Source organism: Scatophagus argus, chromosome 22, assembly GCF_020382885.2.
Source record: "Scatophagus argus isolate fScaArg1 chromosome 22, fScaArg1.pri, whole genome shotgun sequence".
Taxonomy (NCBI): Eukaryota; Metazoa; Chordata; class Actinopteri; family Scatophagidae; genus Scatophagus; species Scatophagus argus.
In genome coordinates, this window is record NC_058514.1 from 4,060,281 (window position 1) to 4,085,465 (window position 25,185).

General features: G+C 43.2%; 2 protein-coding genes and 1 long non-coding RNA gene across 11 annotated transcripts in view; 2 read left to right on the forward strand and 1 right to left on the reverse strand.

Moving 5' to 3' along the window:
• The window catches only part of pawr (PRKC, apoptosis, WT1, regulator), a 57,325-nt gene extending 54,314 nt beyond the window's left edge, over positions 1 to 3,011 (forward strand). Inside the window, exon 7 of the mRNA XM_046379680.1 lies at positions 1,574 to 3,011. Coding sequence (XP_046235636.1) covers positions 1,574 to 1,660 — 87 coding nt within the window. The 3' untranslated portion in view covers positions 1,661 to 3,011. The remainder of the gene's footprint in view (positions 1 to 1,573) is intronic.
• Positions 3,012 to 9,204: 6,193 nt separating this feature from the next.
• Positions 9,205 to 10,367, reverse strand: LOC124054032. Its single transcript, XR_006842297.1, has 2 exons — positions 9,767 to 10,367; positions 9,205 to 9,638 (listed from the first exon to the last, which is right to left on the reverse strand). It is a non-coding gene; the product is annotated as an uncharacterized LOC124054032 (long non-coding RNA).
• A 173-nt stretch (positions 10,368 to 10,540) lies between these two features.
• Positions 10,541 to 25,185, forward strand: part of syt1a (synaptotagmin Ia) — a 155,753-nt gene continuing 141,108 nt past the window's right edge. For 5 of the 9 annotated variants that reach the window (XM_046379670.1, XM_046379671.1, XM_046379668.1 and 2 more), the window contains exons 1-2: positions 11,613 to 12,878; positions 12,957 to 13,091. The gene's annotated coding sequence lies outside the window, so the exon portion shown is untranslated. Of the gene's footprint in view, positions 11,052 to 11,612; positions 12,879 to 12,956; positions 13,092 to 21,858; positions 21,938 to 25,185 lie in introns of those variants that run through there. The other 4 variants (XM_046379673.1, XM_046379674.1, XM_046379672.1 and 1 more) reach the window with 4 other exon arrangements.

Here is a 25,185-nt window from a genome sequence, read left to right on the forward strand (position 1 = left end):
TTTTCTCTGTAGATCTGAAAGGCTTTCGCGTCTCAGATATTCAGAGAAAAGAGATCTCAGCTCTCCCCTGCTGAGCCAATCATATCTAAACAAGAGATCGAGCTCTGCCAGCAAATCCAGCAGTTAGTGATGCGCACATTTTCAGTAAATAGTCGAAGGAATGTTGCTCGGTTATTATCCTGACACTTGAGTCGTTGTGATACACACTGCAGTGCACATCTGCAAGCACTACGAGTGCAATATTGCAGGAGGCATCGTGTCGATAGCATCACATGGACAGGAAGCCGGTCATAAGAGAGGGGCTTTATGTAAGGACGGTCAACACGGTGATAGCCATCAGAAATGTCCCCGAGAGAGGCTCCCGCAAGGCCTGATGGGAAAGCAGGAGATAACGGCTGATCCAGTCTGCCGTCTCTGCAGAAAAGATTGGACGCTCAGTCACTGTAGAAGTTGATTTGGGGAAAAAAGAAAAGATGAAGCTCAGCTGCTCAACCTTTTGATTTACTTTGAAGAGGAATCCTGTCGTGTGGAGGGCTCAGATTACTGGAGGCATGTGCATCTGTGCGATGGAGGCTGATGAGATCCTCCATCTACTGATGAAGTTGATTTTGTATTTTGAAAAAGGTTAAACCTGCAGTAAATGCTCCTCGGGGGCAGCGGGGACAAGTTGTGAGCACCGCGTTGACATATAAGATATGACAAACTTGCGAGCAAACATTAGCTTATTTGCACGCTCAACAGTTGTGGAGCAATTTTATCACGTATTTGGAGTCTAATTTCTGACCGCCTGGCAGGTTTAGGTCCAGTAATCACCCTCTTTTAGCTCTGTTTGTGACTCCACCAGCTCCTGAGGGGAAATATCTGCTCTTCAGCTGCTAAATGCTCCACTGTGCTGCTTTTTGTGCTGAGCAGGTCGCGTTCTGCGGGCTTTTAGGGCTTCCCCCCTGAACACAGTGCTATGAGAATGGTAGGAGCAACATTTGGTCAGACAGCTAAACAGTGAGCTGAAACTTGCTATGACGCTTTGTGAAGCCAACAAAAGCTGCACATTATGGCCAAACTCTTTCACATTGTCACACTGATACAAATATTGATTATAGCCACTTTGAAATAAAACCCTTTTGCAGAGTTTGACTGGTCTGTTTGATGTGAAATCAGTCTTTTTATCACTCTTCCTTTGCAGCAGTAACAACATGAAGCCTAGAAACTCGTGACCTCCTCACTTTGACTTTCTAAATTCCTCTGGATGCTGCTCGGCTCATTCTCGGCCGCCGGTGATGGAGCAAACCCAAAATGAGGAGTGTCACTTAGATGAGACAGCACTGTGGCAACTGAGGTCCTTTCTCATTTGCAACTAATTGAAGGTGTTAATGTCTAATTTGCTGCTATCGTGGCAGCCCGGCCGGAGGGGGGGAAACCTGGCAGCAAGTAATACTCACTTTAACTCTAAGACTAACACTCCAACATGTGTGGGCCCTCAAAGGTACAGAGGCAGGGCTGTGAATATTCAAGTGTCCAAACGTGTCCACTGGGTGCTCACCTCTGAGCTGTCTGTCTCTCCCTTTTTTCGCAGGACCTGGACGACATTGAAGATGAAAACGAGCAACTCAAACAGGAGAACAAGACTCTTCTGAAAGTGGTGGGCCAGCTGACGAGGTAGAACCGAACAGCCCGCCCACCCTAACCCCCCCGAAACGAATGGAGCATCTCTATTATCTCCTTTCTCCTGACCTCCTGCCTTGGTTCAAGTCCAGCAGCATGGCCTGTTTTCTCTTTGATTCTGTCTGTTAGAGGTGAAACTGTAGTCGTCGTCAGCCTCGCAGCCTTAATTATATCCCCCGCCTGAGGAGGAATTATTCCATTTGTTGTGAAAACTGAGCGAACTAGAGGCTAAAGTTCTCTTGTCCTGACAATCTCATGAGGATTGTGTGTCATCGTATACATATTTAATGTAAATTTATTGTATATACGCCATTTAGATTGTTTTGGGTTTTTTTTGATGAGGTCTCAAAAAGCAAAAGTAAAATGAATGTATGTGCTGCACAAATAAGCGCACACAAAGTCTTTTAAAACTTCTTTTAAAAGTCTCGAGGTTAAAGAAAGTCACGGCAGCCACGCACGTCAATTTGAAAAGCTCTGCAGTGTTTGAATTTTGTCCGAGTGCGTTTTCATCAGTGAACTCGTAGCGATGGGGCTTCTGGCGATGAACTTCTGGACCAAATTCTGCACAGTTGCTGACACCATCAGCCAAAGTGGGCTCAAAGCTTAACGCACGTGAGATTGTCAAGTCTTACAAAACAAAACAGTCAAAACCTGGAGCTCTGGAACATTCGTGCCATATTTACCTTCGTCCAGTAATTTCCTGGTACATTTGAATCCCAGTAGGGCATCTACAAACCCGAATGAAGAAAACTCGACTCTCTGTAGAATCTAACACAAGCAAGGCTTTATACCAATTATATGCTTAATGCATTTCAACGTTAACATCTGAGTATTATGCTTGTCCTCGATGAAACGTTTCAGGGTCAAACCCTTGTGCCTAGTATATATGTGGAATCCTTTTTTTTAAAAAAAAGCATTTTGTTCCCTGTATTTTGTTTACAAGTCTTTGCAGTGTTTGAAAGACGATTAGCTTCTCTGTTAGTGGCGTGGAAGATGTGAGGAGTGAGCTACAGTGCGTTGTTTTGTATGATAACCAAACGAACTGAAGGAACGTACTATTTGATAATACATCTCTTGTGTTTACTCGAGGGAACAGGCTTGGCTGGTAGTGGCGTTTTACTCTCTGTATTCGTTTTATTCTGCTGAGGAGCTGCTCCGTGAGTGTTGCAATTAATCAATAGGCTTTACGCCGTCGATAGATAACTCTGCTTTCACACACATTCGCATATTTTGGGGGTAAAGACCATCCACTCGCAGACAGACATCACAGACCCGTTTCTCTCCCCATTACATTATGCATGTACAGAAGATTAAGACATTTAATAAAAGTTTGATTATCTCTCTCCTCAGTCGACTCGCTTGTGTTCATTAAGACTAATTTGATGTGATGATACCATGCCACTGAGTCAGTAATGCAATGTGACGGTGGCGGGGGGTTCGGTCCCTCCGCCTGGCTCTCAACACACACACACACACACACACACACATTTGTGATGATTCAATGTGCCAATCACCAGCCTGATTGCGTGAAAGACACCATCCTGGGACATAAAATCTCCATCCACCCCACAGAACATCACGGCACTATTAATTCCATCACCTTGTGACAGAGACGGGAGTGAAGCATCTTTATAGGAAGCACATCAGCACTGATGTCAACTAAATTTCCAGACAATGGCCTCTTTCAGCTGATCAAAAGTGCTGGAGGGCTCTCCCTGTAATCCCTATTAGCATTTTTATGAACATTTGTGGGGTCTGTCATTTGGAGCAGCCACAGAGGGCAAAGACAATTCATATCTGCCTCTCGTTTGTCACAAAACGCTGCTCGGACCTGAAGTTCGACCTTTCTGTCGTATTGCTGGATTGGACTGCATGTCTTTGGACATAATTTCTCAGCATGCATCTTGTCTCTGTGTTTTTGTTTTAGAGCTTTATAAGTCGTCATCCTTGACATCAGAGACAGTCCAGGTGGTCATCTCAGGAAGCGGGAGAAAAGCGTCAGATGGTAGAAAGTGTTTTTCAGACAGACGCACTGCAGGTTAACGCTGAAGAAGTTCTTCAGTTCTTGTGTGCAGAACTGAGGAAATGTCAGTAGGCTCAAGTATCCACTGAGGATGCGGATGTCGTGACTTCATCTTTTTTCTGCTAATTAAAGTGGACTACTTTAGGGTCAGCAGGAATAAGTGGACGAATCAGCAAAGTAATACTTTTAAAAAAGTCAATGCCAGTTGATGCCAGCCAGTAGCCTGTGGACCAGGAATAGTGGCCAGAAAAAGACTCTTCTGACACATTTACGTGCTTTTTCTGAGACCGGCGAAGCACAACCAACACATAGAAAACAGCTGAAGGGTAATCAAGATTTTACTGCCATGTGTATCATACCTGACAGGAAGTGGCAGCAAAATATTCACATTTCAACACCAAGACAGCAATGTTTCTCCTTCACCAATGCAAACGTGTGCTTGGGTCCTGTTAAAATCTATTTGCTGATAGAACTGCAGCTGTTTACTGTACAGTGTAAGCCATGTTTGTCTTGTTTCCATGTAAATGCACCCACTGAGCATTAAAAATTTGAGTATTTGCCAGTCGGGGGGGAAAACAACTTCTGCATCTGCTGTGTCCCCTGCACACTTTCCATCAATTATATCATCATCCTACCGTTGGAAGGGAATTATTCAGTTTTCTAAACTGTGATCAGCCTGTGTGATCGGCCTGTGTGATCGGCCTGTGTGATAGCTGCGAAGGCTTAAACTGGATGGTTTCCTGTTTGGAGTTTTCACGATTTCTGGATCAAGACTCGAAGTGATTACCGTGTGTCCAGACGGGTTTGTTTGTATGTTCGGCTGTGAATCAACATATCTGCTTTCACAAAGCGCATTAGATCCTGAGAGGCTGATAGTCGGGACAGAGACGAGAAGCAGGCCTTATCTTGTCCTTGTAAAAAAATAAAAGCCATATTTCATTATCAGTTGGTTTCATGCTCTCGGTTCTGCAGCCAATCTCCTCAATCTCCAGGGTTCCTGGTGCAGGGAAGCACTCATCCACACAGAGGATGTCAGGGGTCAGGACGCCTGAACGAGCGAGAGCGAATGGAGAGAACGATACTGGCCATATTTGTGCAATTTCTTCCTTCTACTCTGCTTTATCACAGCAGCCCATTTTCTCAACCACCAGCCTGAAAGGGACTCGCACCTAGCCGTGCACCTTTTAAAACTTATTATCTCAAAACTGCGTGATATCTAAGGTGACACTTCAAAGCCAGCATTCAGATTAAACTGTCCTCGGTGATGGGAAATGGTTTGCGTTTAGACCGTCGATCCCAACCTAACGTCGCACTGTACTTCCTGCAGCAGCAGCAAACGGCCTCTTTCGGCTCGGTGAGATTTCTCTGTCGTGCCGCCATGACGGTGCTTTTTGAAGTCACGCTGCATGGCTGGTCGCTTTCTGAAGACAAACGATGACTTCAGACGCCTCCCATGCACTTCCATCAACACCAGGACCGCATGCGGAGTCGGCCTTTGTCCAGACGCCCTGTAAAAGTCAATGGGATTCTGATACAGTTCGCAAACAGAGAGGAATCAACTAATGGCAGTCCAAACACATGACATTTACCAAATGGCATAATTCACCTTGTTTGGCTCGGTGTAATGGAAAGGTTTTAAATGTTTTGTTTTCTTCTCTCTTGTTTGTAGTGTCACTACACCACCTGCAGTGTCTTAGCACCAAGAAGCAGCCAAGACGTGGTAAAACACCCCTTTAAAGTGACCAAGAATCTAAGTATAGGATGAAAATAATGCCAAAGAACATCAAATGAAAATGTTAGGCTGATGTTGCTTTATTATTAGCCAGGAATTACGTGATTTGAACACCTCATTCCATCCTCAACCCATTTAGAAGACATTTTGCTGCATTTTGACAAGTGATTATTACTTTATCCAGCAGCCTTTACATCATCAGCAGCTATAAAGCATATCCGAACAATTTCAACCCATTCCATCTGGCCCATTTTATCACTGCAGCTGTCACCTAAATCACTCTCTCGCCAGAATGACTTCTGTCTACCCCTTACACCCCTCATAACCCATTATCCTAAAAAAGGACAGATGGCACTACAAATCCATATTCTGCTCTGTCCTTTGGCCTGTTGGCTGGTGTTTTTCATTTGTCCTGCTTCTGTAACTTTGTTTCATGTTCTGTCCTGAGGAGTTGGACGCAGCTCTGTCCGTTTTGTCCAGTGGATTTCTGTCCAGCTGGCTTAATTTATGTATTTCTTGGTGGGAATGTTTTTGCTGTTTCTTTTACAGAACTCTAACGTGCATATTTTTCACCATTTCTGTACAGGAAAAATTGTGGAGCATGAATGTACAAAAGTCAGTTTTCTCACATCCAAAACTCGAATCTTAGAAAAAACATAAAACTGAATGTAATTGGATCGAAACACACTTTGATTTGAACTTAAATATTCATGAGGAATCTCTGCACGAAGCACAAAGCACAGGGGGCCTCGACTTTTCTCTGCATTTGGAATTAACAAAAGACAAGCATTTTCTGCTCTAAACCCAAGTGTCTCTCGTTTCACGCAGTAATAACACGTTGATCTCTCTATTTTATGCTCTAACTTAATGCTTTAAGTTCAGACGATCAACGTTAAATATTTGTTATTCATCAATAAATTGATTGAAACAAAGGACATGAGAAATGACTGATGTTGGATAAACTGTTGAATGTATCTGTACTGATGTAAACAGGCCTGGTATTACAAAAATCAAATCAAAGAACCAGAATTGTTTGGTTTCACTGACATCTCAAAGAGCAACGAGTTTTATTAGTCATGAATTTTACTTTTCTGGGTTTCAGTGTTTGTGTTTTAGACACACACATGGAATAACATAGTTTTATTTGACCTTTACACAAAATGTGATTTAAAAAAAAAAATCAGTCTCTGAGGAAATTGAAATGCTGCATGAATGCCGTCGTCACTGTGAGACTCCATCCTGTGGAAGCAAACAACAAAAATCCAAAGTCTGATTCGTGTTGGCTTCATGTGGATGTTCCATTAGGTTTAAGCATGGTAAGTCAACCGCAGCAACACAACACACCCGTTCACACACACACACACACACACACACACACACAGGACATATGGAAAGAGGCAGAGGATGGCAGATTTGAGTGTCTTGTTTGTCCTTTGGGAATTAAGTCATCTGGTCTGAAGCTCTCTTCCAGGTCCCTGGGGGTTGCTATGGCAACGGGATACGACATGTGTATCCCAATCAATCTTTTCAAAAAAAAATGTGTCCAGTTATCCAGTCACAGCGCATCAAAGATATGTGCACACACTCAGTCCAACACACTGTGTGCGAAATGCCAGAGTATTGACTGGCAGGACACATGACTAACACTTACTATAAATGTGATGACTGTACATTTTAATGGCTGCTGGAAACAGAGTTGATGCTTTATCTTCCGTATGCATCATTTATTTGAACTCTACAAAGATAAACAACAAGTATTTGTGCTCCAGACGCTAACTCAGCCAGCGAGCCATCCTGAAGATCCTGAATGATGATGATGGAGAGATCCCACCACCACCACCATCACGTCTGCACTTCCTGTTCTGCCCCAGTGGGTGGCAGTGTTCCCAGGCTGGAATCTGATGGAAAGAAGTAGCCTATCATGGCTCTGGTGTGTGTTTTTTTTACAAGCTTATGTGCTCAGTGATCCTTGGTGACCGGCTCTCCTGGTGGAAAACCCTCACCGTATGTTAGGCTGGTGCTAAATCCTCCTGATGTGAAGCAGTGGTTCATATTCCACCTGTGGTTTACTGGGAGTAATTTCACTGGATCGTCTTCTTAGTCAGCCCTGATGCACTTCCTGTAGAGCATTTTGAATTACTGTTACATAACAGCCTGCCGCCTTGTGCTGCTGTATGTAAACACTGATGGATTAATGGTGGAGCACAGCACCCTTTGATCCTGCACGCCCTATTATCATAATCTCATTTGTGATGGCACTTGTTTATGATGGATTTGTTATTGACTATGGTAATCAGGTTGCAAAAGCTGAAAATGCTGTTATTTCCTTTCAGTTGTTGCTATTTCCATCATTCTTTTCCAATTTGTTCATCCATTTTAATAAGCCCTGAACCTCTAAAGAGGGAGCATGTGAATTTGAATGTTGTTGATGACTCACAAAGTCTATGCCAAGCAGAATAGGAGGCGGCTCTGGGGAGCATCAGCAGCCTCTGAAGGTCACTCTACGCTGTTACCATGACAGCACTGGCCTCCCTTGGAGAAGTTGTGTTTTGTGCTGTTGCGTGGCGTGATTTAAGTGGGGACCTGCCTTGGGATGCGTGCAAAATCAACAACACCCGCGTCCCTTCCCACCCTCATCAGCACTGCCAAGTCAGCAGGGGAGAGGCAGCCGTGCATGTTCAGCCTTGAGCTGAGCCTCATTCTGAGCTTTCCCCTGAGAAGGACACACAAACACGCACAAGCACCATCAAGCGTGCTGTCAGGGAATCAGAAGTAATCTCTCTGGTGAATCCTGGGTGCGCTGAAGCCAAAGTGGCCGGAGCTTCACCTCTCTCTCTGCCACGCTGCAATATGTAAACAGAGTGTGAGTAGACTCTGTACAGATGGATTAGACAGACACATACACTAATCATCCATCTGTCATTTACACTTATACTCTGAAAAATGGCTGTCAACCGCTAAAATGTTGCCGTCTCTGTGCTCTTTGTCTTTCCATTCATCTGTCAGCCATCACCACCCACAGCTACCCGCCCCATCTATGGAGGATATGCATTGCCAGGCGGCTTGCAGGTGGTTTCTAGCCGAGTAGGAGGAGTGTGGGGTTCATCCATATATGCATGATCATTCCCATGGCAGCTCACTGGGGAGCTTACTTCATGGGAAGCCTTAACAAGGCAATTATCCCTGTTAGTTTTCATTTGACTCCAGCAGAAGGTGCACTGTCCTGGAGGGTTAGGGCCTTGAATGCCTGGAAATCTCCCCTCAAGGCTTGTTGTTCGAAGAAAGTGAACAAGATTACTGTTCAGATTTAAAGGGCCATGTGGATGGATTAGGGTGTTCAAATCACAATCACAAGTTTTAATACTGGCTTTCTCCCTGCTGGGCAGTCACTGGCTTCTATTGATGTCCGTGTGCTATGAAAATCAACATGCAGAGACTTTAACAGTGCTTGAGGTTTCACACAATTAATGTATTCTAATTGCTTTGATTTTATGTCAGAGTGCAGTCGCCTCCACGTGGGAAATCAGTTTTTAGGAGTGCACCTGTGCCGAGGTCCAAGGTTTAATAATTATCTTTTGCTAATGAGAGAAAAGTTCTTGCACACCAAAAAGTCTTCTGGACAGATGCTCCAGATCAGAAACAAAGAAAAGGTGAAAAACATTGTGCATACTGTCACTATTTTAGGTCCTCAGAACCTCATGAAGTCGAATCTTATGAGATTAAAACTTTCTCCTGAAGATCAGACGGATTGTGCTTCCCACAGTAAGGAGGACCGAACAAGCCTGGATATTTTGCCTGCCTTGGTGCTGCCAACTTTTGCCTTATGTGGCTTTAATACCAACTGTCTCAATGCTTTCTTTTAAACTAAACACTTGCCAGCTACTGCTGAATAAAAATAAAATAAAATAACCACATATCTGTGACTGCATGCGGGTCTGTACTTGAGTCCAATAGTTTTGTTGTCATCCTCTTTCCTGTTTTCTATTTTTTGAGTTGCTTCACTGGAGCTTTATGACACAGACATTCAGACACGTTATGCTGAGAGGACCACCTGGAGCATCCGTGTGGGCAGGTGACACATGGCTGAAAAGGTCATTCTCCACATGGAGCTGTCCAATGATCTCAGGAATCATCCACTGGGCGCACGATGGTTTAGTTCCAGGAAAAAGCAGCAACTGGCTGGTCGGAAGTGGCCTTCAGGAAGACATGTGAAATATTGACCTTTAACGCAGAGGAAAGCAAGGCTGACAGCTTAGTACTTCCACCAACCTCGCTCATACATAATATACTCAGTCTTATTGTATGACGGCCTGCACATTAAGATGGTTCTTCTCAGATATGAGGGTCACCTTGACAGTTTCTCGATGTGTTTTGCGAATCATCTGAAAATCTTGCTGTCACATCAGATCCACTAGAGATCACTGCATTTTGGCATCCATCAGCAGCAAAAGGTCATCTTGACTGTGGCATATGGAATGAAAAGAGACAGAGGGAGCAGGAATAGACTGGAACAGCATATTTTGTACCCTGGTTTACATAATGGCTGGCTGTAAGGGGGATATTGCGGGAAACATTGTGAAACAGCAGTGTTGATGGTTTTGAAACTCCTCTCCAAAGCCATTAGTGATTAGATAAAGAGTGTAGATGGATTTGTAATGATGCTCTCTCGCATGTTCTCTCTCTTTATCTCTCGCCTCAGCCAGATGAAAGACAGCGAGAGCCTCACAAGGCCTTTGTTGTGGACATTATTTTACCCTTACAGATGCTGTATGGCCACTCCAACCACCTGCAATTGCACCTGTCTGCTTTGATCACTGGTGATTGTTAAGAAATAGGAACTTGAATAATGTAGGGGCTGAAATAGAGTGATGGCAGAGCTGGTGCAGGCACTTGCAGTGTTGCCATATGACTGGCACTGAATACTCCAATCAGCGCATCAAGTCTGCCCGCCATCACAAAAAGAGGTATTTTTTTTTATTTTTCATGTTAGATGGAGTTTAGGTGAAGTCCAAATGTTACTTTAAATGTAAAAGTCCTCACTTATAAGAGTAAGTGCAAGCTTTTATCGCACAGCTGACTGAATATTAATTATATTTATAATCATATAAAAAGCTAAACCGAGTGAAAAATCTGGCAACACCGGACCGTTGCGACAGCTTAATTGATTGCCCCGCCCACCGCCATTTTTATGCTGGACTTTCTTTGGTAAAGTGAGGTAGAAAGATTCGCTGCAGCCGCTGTTGCCTGTTTGGCATTGCACAAACACGTTTACCTGCTTAAAGGTGTGAACATCTTTGGGACAGGTTCCAAGATCAGATACCTGCGTTTGTGCTTCTCTTCCTGCTGCTGCTGCTGTTGGTTAGCTAATGTCACAAGTGCTAACTGGTTTAAAGCCGCGCTATTTTAACTGACAGGGATGACTTGAACTACCTGTCCAGGTGTTAACAAGTCCACTAATAGGATTCACTAAAATGCTTACTGCCTCACAACACCAAGCGGAGAGTTTGCTTCTTGTTCTAGCTTGGTTACTTTGTACAGAGTAAGCTAATCTATTGTTAGCCCTCCACTTTATGCTAATCGGGTTAATTTTAGGTTCTGCTGTTGCCATGGTGATGTTTCCGTTCCTGTCGAAAAGTAAGCGATCTGAACGCCATCTGCCTGTACACAGTAGTTGTATCGATGAATTGCTTTGTTGTCATGCTGTTGTGGTAAAACAGCTTACTGATGCTGGATAATATCAAGAGTGAGTCGAATTGGGTTGATGGTGGCTGCTGGCTGCACGCTTTACGTCACTGTTTTGCATTTTCGTTATCGATATTTTTGATGGGGAAAAAACTGCCTTTATAGGAAGTTTTGATAAACGCAGTTAGTTTGGTGTGTTGGTTCTAGATTTATTTATTTATTAATTTATGGCAGAAACTCCCTGCAAAGGCTGGACTCGGTTTGCTTGGAAAATAGACAATTATATAACTATGAAAAATATTCTGGCATATTTTTTAAAAAGTCACGTAACAGTGTGACTCATCAGGGTTGATAATGACCTTTTCCAGCTGCAGACTGTCATTATTATATTGGTCGAAATCTATTGTTTACCAGTACTGGTTTGCATGGTGGGAGTGACCAGCTCGGAGCCCATCAGCCTTACATATTGTGCATTCACTTAAAATAACCTGCTCCTTGTGAATTGACTTGTTCTAGTTTGTTTATCTAAAACCCTGTGAGTTTGAATTTCTGCAGTGATTAAGCTGAGGTGCAGGGGGAGAAACAGCAGTGATGTATCTATTGATTTAACATTGTGGCTTCTTTTCTTTTCTTACAGTACATGAGCTTTCTTCAAATGATACCCACAAACACAGATGGCCTTGCCTCGTCCGTGTGCTTTCACTCTCTTTTCTCATTTTCTTTTCTCACTTCAGATATCAGTATCATTTTCTCCAAAGGCTTGCCATCCACTTCTCGCTGGTCTCGCAAACATTGCCATTTTGAAAATCACTACTTTTCACAAATGCATTTAAAATGTTGGTCTCAGAACTTCGGTATGGATTTCTGTGGTATCTTGTTTGCTTGAACTGCTGTTTCTTTAGCCAGTGAGTCAGGCGAATGAAAAGACGAAACACTGGGAATTGATGCGCATCTGTGTGTTCTCAAAACACATTTACTGTCCCTGATTAAAAGTCTGTAATTAAGGGGCATAATGTGATATTTGCTGCTAATTCAGTGCTTTATTTGCAACTGGAGCATTTGATTTGCAAGAATGACACTTCAGCTCTCAGTGAGCTGCCTTCAGAGCCCCCAGAATAAGAGTGACTAAAAGAGTAATGTATTATATGGCATATTACTGAAATTATAAAACGACCCCTGGCATACACACATTCTTATCACCTTTTAATAAGGGTAGCATTTCATTTTCGTGTTTTGTTCTTTTCTGGGTTTAGCAGTTCCAGTTGCTGTGTACTTCCTGTATAATGTCCATTCTTTGCAGCTGCAGCAGCAGTAGTAGTCGCCTTATCATAAGAAAAAGGACTACAGCAGGATGTTCATTTAACTCACACATTCAAAGTGTTGGGCTGGAAAAAGAGCTTGAATGCATCATTTTAAAACCGTTTAGAGGAACCTCGTGGTTTGCCATGGTATTTCCATGACATTTAATCATGTTAAGAGTTTAGAGGATTGCAGTGCATGCTGGGAGATGTGTCTATAGGATCCAAGGGCTGCACCGAAGTGAAATCTGTAGGATAAGCTCAGCATGAAATGCGCGGGGAAAGAGACTCGGCTATAATGGCATTGTACAATGGCACCTAGCTGCAGGCGCAGGATAGCGAGAGCTGCTGATCATGTGATGTGCCACAGTGGGTCCACTCACATCGCACTGTCTTCAATGGGTCCTCATCTGCTTTTCAAATGACGAGTCTCTCTCAGCCTCCCTTCCCACATGCAAAAGGAGCCTACAAACAGGCTGAGGTGAATAATCAACCCTCTCTCATATTTTCCACAATTTCACTGATCTTAAGACTAAAACAACAACTGTTTGATTTGCAGTCAAGTGAGGGGAAACGTGGCAGCTTGGAAAGCCACTCGACCATGGGCCTCATTCAGTATGCGCTTCCCGCTGACAGTCTGATGAGCCGCAATCAGCCCTCCCTCTCTGACTGGTCCATGCTGGGGCAATGATTGGTGAGTTATCGAGCAGCAGTTAGCTGTTGAGAGCTAAATATGAGAATATACCTTTTGTTGTTTGTTTAAAACACTGAAATCAATACATATGTAAAGAATTCAAGAGATCATTGTACAACAGCTTATGACACTAGATGTTAAGCAGTACATGCAGTACATTTTCTGGCTGTGTGAGCTCACTCTGCATTCCAGGTCTATTCTTTTATACAGTACAAAAGGTCACACATGTCATGGATGGTTGCATGTGGCAGTGTAAAACATATAGTGGTCACGAATGATTACTGAACCCTTGTCCTTCAGCACTGACTGTTTTTAACCAGCAGTCTGATATCATAGTTTCAGGGAAATCTGACATTTTGTCTCAGGGTGACAACATAGCAGCTAAAACATGCTCGCATTGCAGCAGTTTATCTGAATGTTTGTCTACGCAACACATCCACGTTTCCATAGGCTGCCTCGCCAAACTGTAAAACAACATTTAATAAACTGAGAGCTTCAGAGTTCATTTAACAATAGATTCCCATTTACCTTTCAGCTGTACTAAATCCCAGCTTCCTGTTTATATCACTCTAATTTAAAAAAACAAGCAAACAAAAAACTAAGGGTTGAGGGCCTCTCTGTTGGAAAATGGACTGAAATGAGACATGCTTGTTATTTCTGTAGTAAATGACCGTGTAAGCTGATGCTGTTTTTCTCCTAAAAGCCTAACAGAAATAATGTGTAAAGTAAAAAAAGCTCTGTTAATGTCCATTCTTATGTAGTGAGTGTGTGTGCAATCAGTGTGCCCCCTATATGTTATGAGCGTTTACATTCGTCAGCTGCTTGAGTGTTTAACAGTCTGCAGTGTTGCACAGTGCTAAATGCTGACCTCCTGCTGTTGTGATGCTCAGACTTCGAGAAAAGAAAGTTTTTGATTACGGCCTTGTGGCAGAGTGATCGCCCTTCCTCTTTGTCTAACTTTTGCCTGTGGGTCCACCTCGTTTCAGTTTCCTTTGCTCTCTTAAACCACGGAGCGAAACTATTTTCTCTGAGGTAGGAGAGTTGGGATGAGTGAGTGAGTGTGTTGACCGCCACTGATAACCGTGGATGATCTGAGATGAAAATTACAGTGCAGAACCAGCAGCCGCATCAAGCGTGATGGCATGACAAAACCTTCCTTTCCTCAGAAAGAAGTGGAAAAAACGAAAATGAATGCATTTCAGTAACGATACAAGTCTGTTTGTGTTATGCAATGAGCTAAATTATAGATAATTCTGCACAGGAAAATTATAGGGTGTCAGTCGCTCCTGTCATCTGGACTTAACCATCCTTTGGTTAATTGTTCTGGCCTTGAGATCAGATCTGATCCGTTCAGGTGTGCATGGATCTGCTTTATACGTTCTGTTCTGTTATTTAGGATGCAGGTGGTAATCAAAACATTAATTGCAGAGTGATACTTCAGAATTACTCTACCTCCATTGTACTTGTGGTTTTCCTCAAAATGTGCAGCAAATAGCATTTCTTTGTTATGTAAATGGTTTTCTTAACTTTCTGAACAAATTAAAAGTAATAGAAGTGATTCCAGCTATACCAGTGGGAATAGAAATAATAAAATCCACACTTTTCAGCCTGTCCATCATCTGCTTCTCTGTGGCTTCTGCATACGTGTGGTAATTAAAAGGGGTAATGTATAAAGGAATTATCCAGACTCATTCAAGTGATCCATGCAAACTGCTCTGATGCATAGTTTATAGAAGGGATAATAGTTCTGAACCAGAACATTTCTTTCATCGTCGGCTGTACGAGTAATTACATTAGTCTTTTTCTTTGTCATTTGTTCCTGAATGACTCTCAATCAAGCAAGTAGGTTGTTCCCACATTATAGATTACAGAGCAGTACAAAGTCAGTGGACAGCGTTCACAGACTGAACAGTTTTAAGGGAAATATTTAATGAAACCATTCTTAATAAGTGCTGTTTTTTTTTCATGTGAAACAGTATAGTTACACTTAATAAGCTGAGGGCTGAGGCTATTATTGTTGTTTGATGGAAATGTGGCAGTATTTTGTTTTTGTTGCCATCAGTGTCCATGCAGTAGGAAACCTCAGTGGCTAGTCTTTATGTATTGTGAAAATGTATGTTGGTAATTCTGTCTAAGTTGTTAACGTGATGTTGCTCAATAAAACCTGAGATCCACAGGATGCTGGTCGCGTTACAGGCTGTTGTACCAGTAGTCTACAGCTGTGAGACTCGACTCGCGCTGTCATCACGTGACAGCCTGACTAAAAATAACCTTCTCTCCAATACATGATGAGGATGATACCCACACTAAGAATAGGCCCACTGGATGGAAACGGTATGATCGTAAATCATCAGTGAAGCAATGGCTGCGCTTCAACACAGAAAAAGGTTTCATGATTTGGCCTTGAAACAATGTGATATCAGCCTGTGACAGAATAATTAGCTCAGTAGAGCTGTTGCGTGGTATCTGTCAGATTTACATGCCGCTAATTGACTTGAGGAAGGATCGGTTGAAGATGAATCTTGCTGTAACCTTGGAGGGCTGGATAAACAAGGGGTCCGGCTCACACAGCACCTTTTGGTATTTTTGTTGTGTAACCGTTGCTTTTATCTGTTTTTTTTTCCTAACTATTGGCTTGAATAAGATTCAGAAACACCTCTCACTTCTGTGATCAGCAAAAAGTAGAATCTAGCAATACCATTGAAATTGGTAAATCCAGAAGAATGTTTTCAAACTGTTTCTCTGGCAGAGAATGATTCATCTGTGGTGGGTTTTGAAAAGGAAAAGATGAGCAGAGCGAATGAAGGGACTGTTGGTGCCAATGGATTATAGGGAGAAGGATGATGGTTGGAATTCGTTTCGAGCTTCCAGCAGAGGGAGTGTAGGAGTGCATTGACCTGAAAGAATGAAAGGAGGTTTATGATTTGGACATCTGGATGTTTGGAGTGAGGCTGAGTGCAAAGGGGTTTTTAAGGTTGAGTAGATCAACCTTACACACTGTGTTTTGAGTTGGTAGTTGGCATCACAAAATGTCAGAAAACTGAAAAATACTTTATACAGTCTCATAAAGCTCAAGATGAAATCTTCATATTCCTTTTTTTTGTCTAATCAATTGTCCATATATTCACTTTTGCATCCCATGAGATGGAGCAAAGACCTCAGATATGTGTTTGTAATGACATAGCAGCTGTGACCAGTTTAGCAATCTGGATCCTCAGCAGGTGCAACTAAGATCCTGTGACAAAGATGCAATGACTGCTGTCAGATTAAGATTAAGACAACAACATTGTATGATGCATAAATTGCATCTTAGCAGAGAGTTGAGACTGTCCTTTTTTCTTCATGTCATGTGGTTTAATTTCATGTAGGGACATGAGTCGTAACCTTTGGGTGAGCAGAAAAAAGAGCTCGCTTATCTAGGATCATGCCACATACGATTGAACCACAGTGCCTTCTATTAGTATACCCAACAGTCAGGACATATATATCGCCTTTAAGGCACTATATATGAAGTTGGCTGCCCTGTCACTAGAAGACAGACAGGCAGCCATCTTGGCTCCTATAATAAGACGATGTGCTCTCAGGCAAACATGCTAGCCCCATTTATCAAGCACCTGAAAATGACTGAGCTGACAGACAGGCTGATGTATGATCATACGATCACAGGTGTTATCATGTGTTGGTGTGGAGGTGTCGTGCATGGCTGGCACAAACATCTCCGGGGCAAGTGGAGCGATAAAGGCTGGCTTGAGGTCTGGATGCACTGATAAGAGGAAGTGGCTCACCTTCTACTTGGATGACCCCTGAGAGGATCAGGGTGGTCGTGATGAAATGACATTTCTTCATAGCTGTTGATTTAAGTCTAACATATACAGTATATGTGCAGGTTGAGGATTTGATTAGTTTTAAATTTGCAGACTTCTTTTGAATTTCATGACCAAAGCTCGCACATCTGGATGTCATAACAGTCAGTGTGAGGATACCTGCATCTGACATGTGACAGACGAGATATGATCGCAGTTTCCCATTTAGTCAGTGATGCGCTTAGTGTATTTAGAGAATTACCTCACCGTGTCTGAGCTTTAAGCTAATCTCCTGAACTCAATTTTGCCATGACAATAGAAACCATTAGCAGGCTCAGTGGTGGTGAAAACATTACAGGATTTTTCACCTCTCAGGATTCTTGGATTTGTTAAGCACCAGAACTGCTATCTTAGTCAATTTCTGAACATTATATATACTTCATGTTTTTTTCCTGAACTAAATTTGGGTAGTTTTTTGCTATAATTGGATCTCATGTTCAACTGAGTGATTGTACAGAATTGTAGAAAAATAGTGATGACCCTGCATTTCCTCTGAAGCTTTCATACTTAATGTGTGTCAATAATAAATTCCTCAGACACGGGGGGGGGGGGGGGGGGGTTAGACTTGTGAAGTAGGATTAGCAAGTCAATGAAGACATGGAGCACTGCAGCTGCATTGACCTGTTGCAACGCTGAGGCCACCTTTTTGGTGCATAAATGGTTTTTGACTGTGGAAGCAGAGAAAAGGTGATAAATTCCATTGGAGCTTGTGACAAGCCACACATGGTATCCTTCAAAAACAACCTAATTTACCGGGGAATAAGTAACTGATGACCCCTGACAGTAATCATTTGCAAGAGAGGAAGTGAATAGTGGAGAAGACCGTAAGGAGCTGCTCTGTCGATTTCCTGTTCGTCTGAAACACTTGTGATCACTGTAAATGGCCTCGCAAAATCAAGAACCTGACTGTGAAGGCTCAGCTTGCACCACACTGCCATGTTTCAACAAACTAATTTGTTTCTGCAAAAGCAAATGTTTGAGTGCAAGTAGTAACTTTGAGAAGTAGCAGGTTCCACATGTTGGACTGTTGTGGAGTAACAGTATTGATTTGTCTTGCTGCGGTGATTGAAAATCACAGAAGGTGTGACTGAAAGCATTACATAACAAATTCTTGTCATTCAATATTGAGCCTGAGCCCAGTGGTCCTCTAATTGCCATCTTTTGCGTGAACAGGTGGTTCTAGGGTTTAAGTGATGGCAGGGTAGGTTAGAATCAATAAAAGAAGATTAAACCGTCCAACAGCATACAAAACATTACTTAGAGCTGTTTACTTGCTTTGCAGATCTGAGAAATTGGCAGACATGTCTGAGAGAGTTTAAGCTCTTAATTTGAATCTCAACAGGGATATTACTCAGATTGCCTGGTCAGAAAGTCCATGTCCAGTTTTAGCCTTGTTACTCAATTGCAAAAGCCCAATTTTAATTGATTATTCACTGTTATTATGGAGATTTCTTTTTTTGGTTAATTATCTTTAATTTATTTTCATTATTCATTTTTTTCAAATGAGGAGCATATACCCTTTGAGTCATCCTGCTGACTGAGTTATTATGCAGCAGCATTGACAAGTCGATGACCGTTAGTTATGCATGACATTTTCTCCAGAGTATGACTATGGTCTGTGATCTTTCAGAGAGGCGCTTTCCATTTGCTGACCATGGCATAGCTTTCTCTCATTCTGTTCTTTTTTTCGCAATGACATCTTGAGATGTGTAATTTTTGGGAGGGAGCTTGCTCATTTCTATGCAGATTCATTTGGCCCCTTCGTGTCCTGTCACCTCCACTTGTCACCCATCTCGTCCGCTCTTTCTCGCTCTTGAGCATCATCACCTGCAGCGGTCATCTGGCTGCTAACGATCAAGTGGCCTGACAGCCGCCCATCATTTAAGTCAGGCTTTTCCCTGCGTACAGAAGCATGATTTGGAGGGAAGATGCGACTTTAAGTTATATCTGCAAGCATAACCACGTGCTGTCGTCCGTTCTCACCTCCGGCGGTAAGTGTGAGCGGCTGAGGGAAGAATTGGAGAGGCAGGGATGACACAGTGGTGCATGAGTGTCACATCATCCATCAGTCTGTCACAGGCTGCCCAGCTTCTCCCAGAGATGCTGTTGATCTGTAAACAAGAGAGAGAAACACCAGGCTTCCCGGGGCGCTGTGTGTGCAGACAGTCAGGACAGGGCAAGCCTCTCTCGCTATGAATCACACACTGGCACAGGGATGGTTTGACCGAAGTGGGGTTTTGATTCACACAGCCAGGTGCGGATGACTAACACCACTAAGGAATACTGCTTATAAGCAACTGGCTGTGTCAGACGTATGAACACGATCAATGGCCTTGTGACATTTTCTAATGAGGGAATAACATTGACTGAGAGAAACTGACAACAGGAGTTTTCCGCTTCGACGCCCTGAGAAGAGCAGTCGGTCTGGTTTATTGGAGTAATTGATTAGGAACACTATCCTCTGATGTTTTAGTACACTGTTTAGTACTTAAAAATGATCAGCGTGTCACCTTTTGAATCACCGGTTGACAGTGTGTTGTTGTCGAGATGATATTGATGACGTGAGTGAGATGGATTTTATTGATTGACATGTATGTTGTAACTGCTGCCAGAAGACAGTTGTTTGTGTGAAGTAACTGGCAGCTCATAGCCACATTCAAAACCATCCTGGCACCCTTTCATCTCTCGCTGAGCCAAGCAGTAATCAGTTATGTGCTGTATGGTGCAGGGTGGGGGAAGAGACTCACTCAGTCTTTTATTGCTCCTCTAATTATTTTTTCCATCACATGATTAATATTGTCACTTTGATTTTGTTCTCAGCTCATTAGATGAAAGACTCAGTGACAGAGGACACCACAAGTACAGTGATGTTTGCTGCCCTGCCATTTCCGGGCCTCAAAGACACCTCTGTCCTCCAGGACGGTAGGACTCTAAGCCAGGCTCATGAAGCTGGGGCTGCTGCCTGCCTGGTGGGGGGGCTGCTGTCTGGGGCAGGGCCAGGGCCATGACTGGGGCCAAGCTATTTCTGAACAGGACCTGGGAGCATGCAGCTGGTGTTCCTGCTGCTGATGGTGACAGTGTGCCAGCGTCGACCCACCAGAACCAATGAGCACTTTTGTATGGAGACAAACCACCATTAAGGCTAGTAATTGCTGTACAAGCCATGGCCAAAGCCTTGGCTGAGGACACACAAGGACAAGAGGTTTTACTTTGGGCAGACCAATATACTGAGCCAGTATTTGGTTTTACATAAAGTAAACATTTCTCTGTCAATACCCCCCCACTACTGAAGAAGTAAAGAGCAAGATATGAATTTTATGAAAGCTGCTAAGCAACCTAATAATTGTATTGCAAGTTTTTCCGCAGTAAATAATACCACGTATAAAAACAGTCCCAAAAAAAAACCAAACGAAAAACCCTCACTCAAAACACTCACTTTGACAAAGGTCTCTAATCTCCACAATGCCTAATGACAGCTTAATAGAGTCTGAAGGGGTTGCTTAATCATCTGACTCTAGTGATTACAATAATATTATGTAGTTAAGAACCCTTAAAGCTCCTCCTGAGCAATACCTCGCCTCACATGTCATCTGGACTGTTTTTATTATGTTATGGGAAAACACAAGACAGAGCGCTCTATTCATCCTGCAGCCTGTCGGTTACTGTCTGACCTTTTGAGTGCAGCTGTGCTCTGCTTTTATTCAGTTCTCTTGTGCAGCCAATAGGAAGCCTGGTTTGCTACCTGAGGCAGCTAAAAATGGCATTATCAGCCATTTTCCATATTCATGAATCCTGTGTCACATGACCACTTCACTGACTCGTCTCAGCCGGTTCATTTCCTCCATTCAGTTGAATTTGAAGCCTTTATTTAAGATTGACAATTTTATTTAAATTTATCAGAGTAATAATTCATCAATTACTGAAGTGTTTTGACGTTGGTAGTTTTACAGATTGGATTTGATTTGAGAGAATTTTTAAGTAATTGAACCAACTTCATAACTTATTGTCACTGCAAACTTTTTTAAATGATCTATACTCACTATATAACCTCTCCTTTGGATTTGATGTCAGTGTGGCAAGATATTCAATCACTCTAATGAAAGATCGTCCTTGCAGGTGTTTGTGTGGCTTTTCTATTGACAGACTCAGCCTTCCTCTGGGGAAATCATCTTTCCTTCATGGACACGTTCATGTAGGGTTTTGTGTGTGTGCATGCATGTGCGTGTGTTTGTATTTGTTCATGTGCAAGGGCAGGTCATGGCTTACTATGAACTGACACTCACACACACACACACCACACACAAACATGCTTCAAGGGATCCCAAGATCCTAGGGGAGGGGAGGGGATTTTTTTTTTTTTTTTTAAGTGTCCTTCAAGGTGACGTGTGCCCAGAGGGGCTGAGCAACACAGACAGGACATGTTAATATGTGTAGAAGGGGTCATCTTAGGTTACACAGCGTTGCCTACCATCCTTGGCGTCTCCCCACTACCCAGCCAATCACAGCCAAGGACTCAGTGATGCAGTGCCCCTCTAACTGGAGGGATTCCGAGGAACTGCCGCGTGACGATGCTGGCTTAAACAGCCCAGAGTCTCTTCTGTGTCTCTCATGCCTCCTCTTCCTCCTCCTCCCCCCCCATTCTCTGTTCCTGGGTTTCTTTCTCCCAGCCTTTCACGAGGTGCACCTACCGCGTGTGTTTGAACAGAAGATGATGTAGCGCCATCCACACTGCTCCCACAAGACTGGCTATATAGACGGCAGACAGAGTCATCATCCAGCCCTCTTTCTCTCCTCCTCCCTCTCTCCTTCAAACCAGGCTCCACCTCTGTCTTTCCCTCTCTCTTATCCTCTCTCTCTCTCTCTCTTTCCCAGCTTCATACTCACGCTCTCTCCCTCTCTTCAAGATTCCCTTCTTCTACTCCAGATGAGCGTGCCTCCCTGTCAGAGTGAGGCGATTTGGAGCTGAAGGTGTGCTGTTGCCAGGTAAGAGCGCATGTTTCCTCTTTGGGCTGCCCCAGAAGTTACAAAGAAACAGGGTCTCTCGTGTTGCTTTGTTAGTGTGGTGTTTGTGGCGGTGTGGATGTGTGTTGATGTATGAGCGTGTAGGTGACATAATCAGGAAGGGTGGGTGCTTTGAGAGTGCCACAAGGAAAGTACTCTTTGCTACAACTCCCAACCCTTCTCTGTCTCACCAATTTTGGCGCCTGTGTTTGATGCTCCGTTCATCACCTTTCGTGTGCACTGACAGGCTTTTTATGCTGGCTTGCTTACTGGGAAACTGCTGTAGTACAGGGTGGAGTGCAGCTGGCGACAGCAGATTGGCTACAACATATAGAGCATGTCTCTGGTTGCGAGGGGAGACCACGATGTGGATGTGTGGGCGGATGGATAGACGAGGAGAGGAGGGGAGGGAAATGGAGATGGAAGACGAGCTGCTGCTTTCATCTCATGGAAGCTAATCCCTCCGTTTGTTCACCTCTCTCCATGAGATAAAATGGGCCGGCTGTGGCTCCTGTGCCCTGTCTTTTCTTTTTTCTCCTCTCTCCTCCATCCTTCAATTGTGATGGGTTTATCTTGGGCAGGGAGGAAAGAGGCAAGCTATTGATTCGGAAATGAGCTGTAATGCCATTTGAAAGGGGAACAAGACATCCCTCTCTGTCTCTGACTTCTCTCTTGCATGCTTTTGTTCCTGTACCTTTTGCTGGTGATCTATTATACAAACTCACCACTGACAATGACTTCCTGCACATAATCGTAAGCTCAGGAGTCTATACGTTGAGTGAGCAGATAGAATTGAAAAGCCACTTGAAGTTCCATATGTTACCCAGTATCTCTGCTATTGTTGTGATTGGTGGGACCCCCCACCCCGCCATTCTAAAGGAGGCTTATCCCCTCCCACAGGTTAACTGATAGAGCGCCAAATGGCTACTGCACAGTGCACATGGAATGGAAGGCTCGTGGCTCTCTGCAAACATGTCAAGCATATCCGTGGTGACTGTAGCACAGCATCATTGAAAGACAGGCGGCCTATCACCTCCTGCCTGCTCCCGGATTACCTAATATCTCAGGAGGCAGAATCAGCCAATGCAACAGGAGAGAAAGGAAAGGGGGAGGAGGGGATTCAGGGTTGCTCAGGTGTTGCTGTTTAGCCCGGCACTTGGAATACATTAGCCAGGAAGCTCCCGTGTGTCAAACTGTTACCAGGTGACAGAGTGAGAGTGAGGCAGCACTCCACGCCCCCCTAAAGTCTAAATGACCCCTGTGCTCATTTCCCATGGCAGAGCTTATGTTTACATACTCTCTGGGAGCTTCTGCAGATGCTCCATTTCATAAGCACTAACTGAATCAGACAGGCTGAGACTGTGCCTGCACTGATGGATGCAGCGTGGTCTGCTGGCTGGCAATAGCTTTTTGAAACACCTTGAGGGTATTTTTCATGTTCGTGGGTTTCAAGGAACCCTGCCTGAGTGTAATCATCTCCTGGCACTTTTTTTTTTTTTTTTTTTTTTTTTGAAATTGTGTGATGTGAGTTGATATGATGGCGAAACTCAAGTAATGTTTTGGATTCTTCTTTTTAGATAAATATCAGTGTCTGATCTTGTTTACAATAAACAACAGACCTGAGGGCAGGGGCAGGTGTTGACTCCTGAAACTAATCTATTGATCACTCAGTTTTCTGTTTATGATGTTTTATCAGGCTTGTTAAAGAGCCGTTAATGGATTGGACAGGCCCAAAGTCCCGACCCTTGTGTCCGAACAGTGCTAACCTTTTGTCTGAGCTGAGTTATCTTGAGTGAACTTTTCAAAAAGCCGAAGGATAGAAAGGGCATCTTCTAGGATTACTCTGCGTTTGACCGAAGCCTCTCACATAGGATCAGTTCATTTGAAGATGGAGGGAAAGGAAAGTAGAGGCAGGAAAACGGGAAGTGTAAGAGAAGCTGCAGAACAGTAAAGAGAGTGAAACGTGTTGGCTCTGGATAGCAATACAAAATGGAGGGTATAAATAACATCTCCCTTATGACTTGACCTTGTGTGGCCGATTGGTAGTGGACGCCTGTGAGGAGGGAAGTGCACAGATCAGTGACACTGTCACCACAGAGGCCAACTCATGCTGGTGGAGAAGCCTCAGGACTAGTTGTTCTGCTCTACTTGCTGGGTTTGTTCGACATGCACAAGTAATCTTCCTATAATCATCACCTCATCGTTCATGTATCATCACAGTCTTTGTTGGTTGATATAAACAGTGAATAACAATGTGGTGATGGATTAGGGGGTTGTCATTTTATTAAATAGGCGTGTGTATAAAATAATGAGGTCCTTTGCAGTTGATTATTGATTGACTTAGTACTCATTAGTTAGAGTCCAGTCATTGTGCCACTGCTACAGGAGGTCAAATACATTGACTGGCTGAAAAATATAATACTGGCCCTAATTTACAGTATCCAAAGCAGAGCAGGAGCTTCCTGTGCAAAACAAAAAAATGCTAAAAACAAGTCTTAACTTGTTTTTTTTTTTTGCATTTTTTTTTAGCAAGTTAAGAAGGTACACGTACGGTCAGTGCACATACGTTGGATATAGGCTTATTTTTTCATATGCTGTGTAACTCTCCCCTGAAGCTTGTATTTAAATCTGTTGGGATCTTGTCTTTTCTGTTGAAGTACGTGGCTTAAAATGTGAATGTTTAGTTTCTTAGTTCGTTCACACATCTTTCTTTCCAGGGTCAATACAAGAGTATTGTGACTATTTATATTTTGTGACTCATACTCATTGGCCCAAGTCTGTTAAATAAACTAAATTAAAGAGATTTGATTTTAATAACAATGAAAGTATGTTATTTTCATTCTGAACCCAAAACCATATTTCAGTCATGCTGAACATGTCTGGCCAAAAATTGTAAGTGCTTCAAGATGAAACTATTCGCACAATCATTAATGGTAAAGCAGCACTTTGGTTTTAATCAGCCTGATGGAAATAAATCAGAAAATCGTGTCCAAGTCCACTCAGTAGGATTCAGAAGAAAATAATGATTCTGGTTGACTTTAGTTTGACATTAACATCATCACCCTGAATTCCTCAATTAGCATCTGAAAAACGTTTTGCAAACATCACCCTCAATTCCATCATGTCTACAGAGATAAGGCACTAATTGGTATCCGTGTCATTTTAAAGGGGTGACACCAATAGACTAATCAGTTTGGTCCAAGTCCTGATTTGAAGCTTGTGCTCGTATC